A 10619-nucleotide genomic window follows, 5' to 3' on the forward strand; every position below is an offset into this window, starting at 1 on the left:
AGGTATGTAATATTGCCTGATTATTCTCATAACTTCAACCCAGGTTAAGATACACCTAATGGCTCGACATGAGTATATTACTTAATTAACGAATAATGTACTGCTAGTTTTGGAAAAAGAATACACATTGTAACAATTAATAAAAAAAAGGGTTCAACACAAAACGGTCTTCATCACTTCATATGGTAGCACACGGAGCTCGCAGTATGACTTGATAGCTTCTGCTAGGCATTGCTTCTCAAGGTTCTCAGACTTCACAACAAAGCTATGTAACGTGTCCCTGTGAGAAACTCGTTCAACCTGCATCAGATGCAAAGGAGAAAATACTAAATTTCCAACTGGCTATTGGGATAAGCGAGATAAAAAATCATTGGCTTAATAAATCTTCAGCATAGCATGTGCATCTTCACGAAGCAGACTATTCCACAGCAGTTTTAATATGAAAGTGGTCAAGTATGACATTATTTTGGACATAAATCGGTGGTAAAAATTCCCACCGAGGGAAAATGATAAAGAACGTCCTAAAGAGATGTTAACCCAGGTTGGTGAAAAAAAGCAATTCCAGATTGACTGCCAATTTATTCATGTCCAAACTATCAGAAAAACTGAGCCATTAGGTACATATAAATAATTATGGTACTCAAGTCTATGAGAAAAATATTATTACCATTTGCTCAATGATTGGCCCAGCATCAAGTTCTGGAGTAACAAAATGGCTAGAAGGCCTGAAAGAAGTTACACAGTTTTAAATTTTAAATAGAAAATTAATCAGATTAGGTTCACAAATAAAGACCGTGATTATTAATAGCTGTCTAGAAGGATTTCCTCCTTTGTGGACAGTTTCAATACCTGTTACAAATGTGAATATTAATAATATCTTTCCCGTATGATTGAAGAAAGTTGTCAGACATTACCTGCAAGAAAAAATGATTTGTGTCACCAATATCTGTGCGGCAGAAATCTGTATTACATGCTATGCTAGAACAAGGAAAATAAAGACCGTGACAAAATAAACTTACCTGCATATATCTCGCCAGCACAACGAAATCTGTACCTTCAATCGGTTCTAATATCTCTTGTTCTCTTTTATTCGCAGAAGTCGTTGGTAAGTACTGATAGGGTATTTCGTGCCTCTGAAGAAAACGCATGACATGATTATCTGTAGGTCGATCGTGGTTGCTGTACAAGAAAATAAAGAGCATATCAACTTGAGGAAAAGCATATTCTGATAAGCAAAAGGTAACAGGGCCTGAAGAAAGGCTTATATGATTCATTCACCTTATCACACGGGAAGATTAGAAGATATATGATTCTTACGTACTTTTAAGAGAAGATTAGAAGGTAAGATGCGGCTAAAAGAGAGGCACCTTGATACATGAGCTGAGGAGGAGCCTAGTCTCACCATTAGTAGGTAGAGTCCTTCCCCCCATTTTCTCTGGGGAAACTTTCTTATGACCCCCAGGGGCAGGGAGAGTTGCCGCCCTTCCATCGACCCTTGTCCGAAAAGAATGCTTCATCTTTTGAAATCAAATCAAATGATAAGACCAACCAAACCAATTGAGCTCCGTGCAGCGGCAGTAGAAAAGGCAATGCAATGCGAGGACCACCACCTACCTCCTACCCTCCGTCTTCATCATGGCATGGCATGGCATGCATCTTCTCTCTTAACACAAAAGTATTGCTGCAAACGACAACCTAGTCTTATCACCACCTGATTCTCCTCCTCCCTCTTAGTATTATAGCAGAAGAAAAGGCACTAAATGGGTAGTGACGAGGTTGACCGGAGCAGACACAAGATGAGGAGCCTTCCATTCCATTCCATTATACTGGGACGGGGCGGGACCCAAATGCACGCATGACTGGTTAACAACTCTCTGCGCCACCTAACTGTCATTAGGGAGACAGGGCAGCAAAGATTACCTGGGAGCTGTCCCCCTGCCTTCACGCGCATGCATCACCATCACCATCACGGCATCACCATACATTGTAGCTAGCACACTAACCTTGCTGCTGACCCTGTGCTCTGCTCCTCCGCTCCCTCTCCCTCCTCTCCTTCCATATAACCCTGGCTAGCCTACCGCGCTGGTGCCCAGCAAGGACATTCACACTCTGCTGCTGCTTGGTCGCCCTTGGCCATGGACATGGACAGAGTTTGCAAGAGACGGCTGGGCATGCCTCCTGCTCTTCTTCTCGCCCGTCACGGCATGGATGACCAGATGCCTGCGTCGTCAGCGGCGGTGCCTCCACCGCAAACCCCCATGGAGCCCATGGAGTACCTGTCCAGGTCCTGGAGCGTGTCCGCCGACGAGATATCCAAGGCCCTGCTGCTCAAAGGGAGCAGCAAGCGGAGCTTTTTCGCCCCCGTTGACAGTCTTCTTCTGCCACGCACGTCCGCCTTGCACGACACGGAGACCTCCTCCTACAAGCTCCTCGCCACCCCCGCCGCCTCCAGTCAACAGCTCCAGCGCCAACATGTAACCAATCAATCCACATCGTCTCTTGCTTCTTTCCCTTTTTTTCTGCCTGCTCTTACTTATCTGCAAGTGTCGATTAGGTTGGACCCAAAAAAAAAACAAATTAATTGAAATGCAATAGAGTTTGTAACTATTTCTGCTCTGCAGCTAGATGCAACAAGGAGCTCCATCAGCTGTCGCCGCCATTCCAACTCGGTAACCAGGTGGTATTTCCAACACAAGGAGGCTGCAGGCCACAGGGGAAGAGACAAGGCACGCGCCGACCGAGCCCAGGCGCACGCGATGGTCTCCATGGCCCAGGTGTCCGCCGCGGTAGCAGCCGTCACTGCAGCCACCAGCTGTGACAGCCAGGACTCCAAGATAGCTGCAGCCATGGAGTCTGCCACCAAGCTTCTGGCTTCACACTGCGCCGAGGCAGCCCAACTTGCAGGGGCTGGTCATGAGCAGGTGTCCTCTACTGTCCAGTCTGCAGTTGGTGTCACCGGTCTGGGTGATCTGATGACGCTCACAGCGGCCGCAGCGACAGGTGAGAAATCCATAGCTGCCATAGCACTGAAATCCATATGCTGTGTGTATCAATGGTATACGAAAGATGATTGAATTCTGTGCCCCCTGATGATACTGTGTGCAAAGCTTTGAGAGGAGCTGCGGCGCTGAAGAAGAGGATCCAGCGCGAGGCGAGAAGCAATGCCAGAGTCATTCCTTATGACAAGGCCCCTTCCTGGAGTCCTGATATCTGGTGCAAGGAAGGCAAGCTGCTAAAACGCACAAGAAAAGGTGAGAACTATTCCCTCCGTTCCAACATAAGTGTCACGGTTTTAGTTCAAATTTGAACTAAAACACTTACTTTGGAACGGATGGAGTACTTAACTATCTGGAACATTTAATTACATTTTGATGGAACTAAATCTGAACTTCTGAAGCATGATCAAGAGACCTGACAAGCAAACTTTTGTTCCAATCAGGGGATTTACACAAGAGACGGCTATCAGTCTACATTAACAAGAGATCACAGGTAGGGCATTCCCCTCCTTGGCTTCATTTGTAATAGGACACAAAAGGTTTACGGTTATATAACTCTGCCCAATTCTGGTGAACATGTGTACACTATATACAATTGAATATCAATTAACAGTAAATATGGATAATTACAGGTCATATTGAAGCTGAAGAGCAAACACATTGGAGGTGCGCTATCAAAAAACAATAAAAGTAGGTCGACAATTTTCTGCTTTACATATCAACGATCAATACCTGATGGCAATGCTTCCTGGAATCAGAATACTGACCTTATGCTTGAAAATACTTACAGGTGTGGTTTATGGGGTATACAGTGAGCTCCCAGAGTGGACCGAGCCAGGGAAAGGCTTACCAGAGACATGCTGCTTTGGCTTGAGTACAGCACAGGGCCTGATTGAGTTCAAGTGTGAGAGCAGCACCAGTAAACAGAGCTGGGTTCATGGTGTGCAAAATCTGCTCCAGCAGGTTGATGTAGCTGACCAAGTAGGGCACAGGCTAGAAACACTAAAACTCAACTGGTGCAGTTAGTACATGAATACAAATTTTGCAGGACAGAGGGTGTATTAGGAGTTTAGGACAAGTGCTTTGCACTATCAGCGTCTGCAATAAACAGCGAATTGTGTTTTTGGCAAGAGGTATGTAATATTGCCTGATTATTCTCATAACTTCAACCCAGGTTAAGATACACCTAATGGCTCGACGTGAATATATTAACAAAAGAATAATGTATTGCTCATTTTTGAAAGAAAAAAAAGAATACACATCGTAATAATCCATAAAAAAATCAAAACACAACAGTCTTCATCACTTCATATGGTAGCACACGGAGCTCGCAGTATGACTTGATAGCTTCTGCCAGGCACTGCTTCTCAAGGTTCTCAGACTTCACAACAAAGCTATGTAACGTGTCTCTGTGAGAAACCCGTTCAACCTGCATCACATGCAAAAGAGAAAATATTAAATTTCTAACTGCCTACTAGAACAGGCGAGGGAAAAAAGCATTGGTTTAATACAGCTTCATCATAGCAAGTGAATCTTCACTATTAAGACAATTTCACATGTCATAACAGTTCTACTTGTGAAAGTGGTCAAGCAGCATGACATTATTTTGAATAAGTCGATGCTGATAAATCTCAGGAGAGCAAATGATAAAGAACGCCCTGAAGAGAAGTTGGCTAAATTTGGTGAAAAGAAAGCAATCCGACATCAACTGACCGTTTGATTCATGTCCACGCTATCAGAAAAACTAAGCACGGTAGAAGTTTATAAATGACAGATAAACAGTTTTGGCACGTGCGTCATGCCAAAAATATTATTACCATCTGCTCAATAATTGGCCCAGCATCAAGTTCTGGAGTAACAAAATGGCTAGTTGCACCAATCAACTTCACCCCAGCATTGAAGGCCTGAAATAAGTTACATAACTTGCAAATTTAAAAAGAACAGAAAAAAACAGATTAGGTTCACAATGTAACAAATTTCAGTACCTGTCTAGAAGGACTTCCTCCTTTGAACGAGGGAAGGAGGCCATGGTGAATATTAATAATATCTTTCCCATATGCTTTAAGAAAGCCTTCAGACATTACCTGTCACAGAAAATGACTTGTGTCACCAATATTTGTGTGGCGGAAATCTGATGTTAGCACTATTGAATCGTAAAGTCTGTACACCTGATTCTCAGGAAAAAAAAGTCTGTACACCTTATGGCGACAAAGATATTCATATGCCCCACAGAGATACAAGTATAACGATCTACACTTAAATATGCTCATATCGTAAACTTTATTGCAGAACTCGTATATAGCTCTAGGAAATGGCCAAATAACAGTCCAAGTCTTGTATATAAAATACTCCCTCCGTCCCAAAATAAGAATCACTGATTTACAACTTTGTACTAAATTAAAGACACTTATTTTGAGATGGAGGAAGTATGAGACACTAGCAGTCCTTTTTTTTCTATTGCAATGTAGCAACTTCCAGAAGAGAGAAAGAACCAAAAAAAAAAGTGACAAAATAAGCGTACCTGCATATATCTTGCCAGCACAACAAAATCTGTACCTTCAATCAATTCTAGTATCTCCTGTTCCCTTTTATTCCCAGAAGTCGTAGGTAAGTAATGATAGGGGATTTCGTGCCTCTGAAGAAAACGCATCACATGATTATCTACAGGTCGATCATGGTTGCTGTACAAGAAAATAAAGAGCATATCAACTTGAGAAACACCAGATCTGATAAGCAAAAACAGAGCCGAGAGAAAGCCTTATATGATTCACTCACCTTATCACACAATGAATGTCAACTGGGAGTCTGCCTTCTTGCCATCTATGCAGCAAGTCAAACAAACAATGGTCCTAGAAGAAGAGGGAAACATACTTGTCAAAATCACTACACAAAGAGAGATGAGTAATTTCACATAGAAATCTTAGCCAAATGAAGTGTAAGGAAGAGAGGTATGAAATCGGCAAACCTGCTTGGACGCGAGGACTGCAATCTTGTACTTGGGGTCAATGTCAGGTACTCGCACAGTAGACTTTTGTGCACCGAAGCAGTCTGACAGACGGAGGAAGTCGGTGCGAAGCACGTCGCGCGGCCAGAGCCTCGGGTTGTAGGTGAACTCACTGCAAATTGGCGCCAGACAATCTGAAGATAAGTGGCCACCCGTTTTGTCTTATCGTGAGCATAGTACAGTACGTCTTTGGGACTGAGCACGGTCGAGATTGTGGTGGCATAAAAAGGTTTCAGAGTCCACTCAGGTTGCTGTCAGGTTCTGCTGGTGCTTATTCGTATGGATTGCATTGCGTGAGAGGACTCGGGTGAGGGCCGATGAACAATCTGTATGTACATGGGCAATCCGTCGAACAGGTGTCGGACCGACTGACAGACTGGTATGGTATGGTAGGTGGATAAAGAAATGGGAGGTGGGAAATGGAGGCGGCACGGCAGGGAGGTGGGGTGAAGGAGCTACCTGCGGGCGTAGAAGACGGGGGCGTCGTCGGGGACGAAGACGTCGACGCTGTGGATGTTGCCGCCGCGGGAGGCGATGCACTCGGACAGCTTGGCCACGATGCCCACCGCGTCCTGGCCACCAGCAGGAAACTCTTCACATCGGCTCCGAGAGGAAGAAGAGAGGGGGAAAATGAGATGGGGGGAATAGATAGGAGAGGGGCGTACGGGGCACTGGAAGAGGTGGATGCCGAGGAGGTTGCCGGCGGGGACGGCGGCGGAGAGCGGGCGGCGGGCGAGGGAGAGCATGGCGTCGGCCGTCGGGGGGCGGTTGGTGGTGGTGGCGCACGCGGATGGCGCCAAGCACAGCCCATCGGCGCCGCTATTCTAATCCTGGCTCGGTGGTTGGTTGGTGGAGTCGCGAGTCCGGTGGGTGTGGGACCGCACCACAGCACAGAGCAGAAAAGTTACTCTATCGTGCATGTGACACTCTGCGCACGAATCCACCGTCTATGTCTGCTTTGAGATTCGTGTTGTTTTCAATACTGTTTCTAAATTTGTCATCACATGTTTCAAAAGGTTTTCATTGGGGTTTTTTCCCTCTCATCTCAAGTAGTGGCGGAGCCAGGATTCGAGTAGGGGGGGGGGGGGGGGGGGGAGTACATTGTAAGTGGCTCTGAGAATGTAGGTAATTCGTCGGATGCACATGCCCAATCTGCTAGTGTTGATGAACAACCAGTTTATACTGCCAATATTTATGATCCAAGAAATTGGGATAATCTTGATAATAAAGCAAGAGATGTGTTAGTTGAGAAAGGACCTATGAGAGAGGGAAAAATGGAATACAAGGTAGATGATGCAGGAAGACATTTTTCGTATGCTCATTATCATAGAAAATTAAGCAATGGAGAGGAACATGATAGAAAATGGCTAGTTTATTCAAAAGATGTCAATAAAGTTTTTTGCTTCTGTTGTAAGATATTCAAGTCTAGCATCAACAGGAGTCAGAGTTCCTTAGCACATGATGGACTAGGACATTGGAGGCATATTAGTGACAAGCTTAAAGAACATGAAAACAGCATCGAGCATATTATTAACATGAACAAGTGGAATGAATTGAGGGTTAGACTGCGGAAAGAGGAAACTATTGACAAGGAATTGCAACATCAAATAACAAAGGAGAAAGAACGTGTCAGGCAAGTTTTGTTAAGAATAATAGTTGTTGTGAAATATCTTGGTAAACGCAACTTGGCTTTTCGCGGAAATAGTGAGCAGCTTTACAAGGATGATAATGGTAATTTCTTAGCTTGCATTGAGATGATTGCAGAATTTGACGTGGTAATGCAAGATCATCTTAGACGTATTGAGAATAAAGAAATCCATTATCATTATCTCAGTCACAAAATACAGAATGAGTTGATATCTCTGTTGGCTTCTGACATCATATGTTCTATTATAAAGGTTGTTAAAGAGGCTAAGTATTTCTCTGTTATCCTAGATTGTACCCCTGATGTTAGTCATCAAGAACAAATGAACTTTTTAGTCCGATGTGTTAATCTGTTTGATGGCAAAATAAAAATTGAGGAGTACCTTTTGGGGTTCTTGAAAGTGGATGACACTTCTGGCTTAGGGATTTTTAAAGTTTTGCTTCAATCTATTGAGTCTTTTGGCCTAAATATTAATGATATAAGGGGTCAAGGATATGACAATGGTTCTAATATGAAAGGAAAATACCGAGGGGTACAATCTAGGTTACTTGATATGAATCCAAGAGCATTATATATGCCATGTGCTTGTCATAGTCTCAATCTCACTCTTTGTGATATGGCAAAATCATGTGAGAAAGCTGTTCCATTTTTTGGAATTGTTCAACGCATATATGTATTATTTGCTGGCTCTACAAAAAGGTGGTATGTTTTGCTTAAACATGTTCCTAGTTTGACCGTGAAATCATTATGCAATAGTCGTCGGGATAGTAGAATCAAAAGTGTTACAGCAATAAGATATCAAGCCACTGAGTTAAGGTTAGCTTTGTCTGAGTTACGTCATGCTTCTGACACTGATCCTAAAGACAAAAGTGATGCAAAAAATTTATTTGATGCACTTGGTCACTTTGAGTTTTTACTTGGTATGATTATCTGGCATGATATTTTGTTTGCTGTGAATAAAGTTAGCAAGATGTTGCAATCGTCAACCATGTGCATTGACTCCGTTTTGAAGCAAATAAAAGGTATAACACACTATTTTGAGAAGTACAGAGATGAGAGGTTTTCTTCAAGTTTGAGCATCGCTAAAGGTATTGCAACTGAAATGGGAATAGAGCCATTGTTTCTAGTGAAACGTCGTGTTAAGAGGAAGAAACAGTATGACGAAAGTGATTGTCAAGAAGAAATTCTAGAAGCTGAGAAAGCTTTCCGAGTTAAGTATTTTAATGTTTTGGTTGATGTGGCAATCACTTCTTTGAATGATAGATTTGAAGAACTCATGGTGTTTAAAGATATATTCGGATTTTTATTGAGCTCGGGCACCCTAAAGTCATTAAGTGACAATGAACTTGAAGAATGTTGCACAAAATTTGCAGAAACTTTCTCTCTTAATGGTTCATCTGATGTTGAGGTATATGATCTTATTTCTGAATTGAAGATTATGAGATTCACTTTGCCAGATGGCGTAATGTGTGCTATGGAGATTTTCGGGCATGTCAGAGAAGTTGATTGTTATCCAAATATCTCCATTGCCTATCGCATCTTATTTACTGTGCCTGTGACGGTCGCATCGGCCGAAAGAAGCTTTTCGAAGTTGAAATTATTGAAGAATTATTTGAGGTCAACAATGAGTCAAGAGAGGTTAAATGGTTTGCCTACATTATGCATCGAGAAGAAATTATTGGATGAGATTGACATCGACCCCATCATAAGTGACTTTGCATCGAGGAATGTTAGAAGAAATTTTTAAGGTAATATGTATAAATTATTTGATATGCATACTGATTTTGGATGCATTTAAGTATTACTAATAATAATTTATGTATACATTTTCTTGAGACAAATATACATATACATATATATATATATACACGCACACACAAACGCACATATAATTACAATGACTTGTATATTAAGGGCCCTCAATTTTTAATTCGCCCCGGGCCCCCGAAATCTCAGGACCGGCCCTGATCTCAAGGTGTATGGAACAAAAACAATGCTAAAGTCTCGAGAAAGGAAAACAATGTGAAGCTTTGAAACATGACGAATTTGAAAAACAACGAATAAAAAAACACGTGTCTCGAAGCGCTCATAGACGGTACTGGATTTTTCTCATTTGCATCAGGCATTTTCTTCTCGTTTCAAAATGTATCCTGACGTTTCATTTGTATCGCTGATTGGCTTTGGTTTTGCTACACAAACCTGCTCCAAAACAAGTGCATTTCTTTTTTTTTATTGGCACACGATGAAAACATGGTGATACACGTTGAAACAAGCAACAAAAAAATTGTTGATGGAACATTGTGAAACGAGATGAAATTTAGCAACAATCAAGGAAAATAGCATGAATCTCAAAACAACCACGGACGGTAGAATAACCACTCTTTGTCAAGGAGATTTCTTTACCAAGGGTTCTAAATATAAGGGATGTTTAAATGAGCTTCAAAGGGTTTCAAATGCACGGTAAACCATCTTTTGATTAACTGGATTATTCCATTCTTCGAAATAAATTACAGTGTTCTCTTTTCCTTCAGAGGTTCTTGCATCAAGCTTCCTCTTTATTTTCATTCTTTTATATCGGCGTCATTGTTTCTCCATCTTTCTCTCTAGTTAGTTTTTCTATGGGAAAGGCTAATATAGTAATATACTAAACGATGTATAAATCTAAAGAAATTAGTGGTTTTTCGGTTGATATAGTCATATACTAAAATTTTATTATTATTATTATAAAAGATGTATAAATCTAAAGATGTGCCTATATTATACCAACTGGAAGTATGGGCTTTCGGTGGAAGATGACGCGGCCAGCCTCCTCCATGCTAACATCCTCCGACTCCACTCCTGATGGCAACTGCCAGTCAAAGCCGTAGAGGAGGCTGGCGAGGATGAACTCGACATTCGCCACCATCAAAGCTAACTGGGGCCAGATCCAGGAAAAGAAAAGGTGCTAATTTATTGATCCTAGCCTACTACCAAT

The 10619-nt window shown here is 42.2% G+C and overlaps 3 protein-coding genes across 7 annotated transcripts; 1 reads left to right on the forward strand and 2 right to left on the reverse strand.

Annotated features, from left to right (window-relative positions):
- Nucleotides 1–7: 7 nt before the first annotated feature.
- Nucleotides 8–2436, reverse strand: LOC125527017 (formyltetrahydrofolate deformylase 2, mitochondrial-like). 3 transcript variants are annotated; one of them, XM_048691598.2, is made up of 6 exons: nt 1615–2436; nt 1403–1517; nt 1020–1179; nt 850–914; nt 668–725; nt 8–300 (listed from the first exon to the last, which is right to left on the reverse strand). In XM_048691598.2, exons 3-6 carry the CDS (start codon nt 1146–1148, stop codon nt 154–156), a joined length of 399 nt encoding a protein of 132 aa, XP_048547555.1. In that variant the 5' UTR covers nt 1149–1179; nt 1403–1517; nt 1615–2436; the 3' UTR covers nt 8–153. The 3 variants fall into 3 exon arrangements, with proteins under 3 accessions (XP_048547555.1, XP_048547554.1, XP_048547553.1); XM_048691597.2 differs by having other exon boundaries at nt 1403–2436; XM_048691596.2 differs by having other exon boundaries at nt 1368–2436.
- Nucleotides 2136–4022, forward strand: LOC147973992 (uncharacterized). Of its 2 annotated transcripts, none has more exons than XM_087522317.1 (6): nt 2136–2474; nt 2622–3000; nt 3108–3251; nt 3440–3489; nt 3629–3686; nt 3787–4022. In XM_087522317.1, exons 1-6 carry the CDS (start codon nt 2136–2138, stop codon nt 4020–4022), a joined length of 1206 nt encoding a protein of 401 aa, XP_087378443.1. The 2 variants fall into 2 exon arrangements, with proteins under 2 accessions (XP_087378443.1, XP_087378444.1); XM_087522318.1 differs by having other exon boundaries at nt 3809–3980.
- Nucleotides 4023–4130: 108 nt separating this feature from the next.
- On the reverse strand, nt 4131–6835 carry LOC125527016 (formyltetrahydrofolate deformylase 1, mitochondrial). 2 transcript variants are annotated; one of them, XM_048691595.2, is made up of 8 exons: nt 6666–6831; nt 6460–6572; nt 5962–6112; nt 5772–5845; nt 5518–5677; nt 4982–5080; nt 4814–4900; nt 4131–4425 (listed from the first exon to the last, which is right to left on the reverse strand). In XM_048691595.2, exons 1-8 carry the CDS (start codon nt 6744–6746, stop codon nt 4279–4281), a joined length of 912 nt encoding a protein of 303 aa, XP_048547552.1. In that variant the 5' UTR covers nt 6747–6831; the 3' UTR covers nt 4131–4278. The 2 variants fall into 2 exon arrangements, with proteins under 2 accessions (XP_048547552.1, XP_048547551.1); XM_048691594.2 differs by having other exon boundaries at nt 6460–6835.
- Between the last annotated feature and the right edge of the window lie 3784 nt (nt 6836–10619).

The sequence above is a fragment of the Triticum urartu genome, chromosome 5A, assembly GCF_056163025.1.
Source record: "Triticum urartu cultivar PI428250 chromosome 5A, HENAU_Tu73, whole genome shotgun sequence".
NCBI lineage: Eukaryota > Viridiplantae > Streptophyta > Magnoliopsida > Poales > Poaceae > Triticum > Triticum urartu.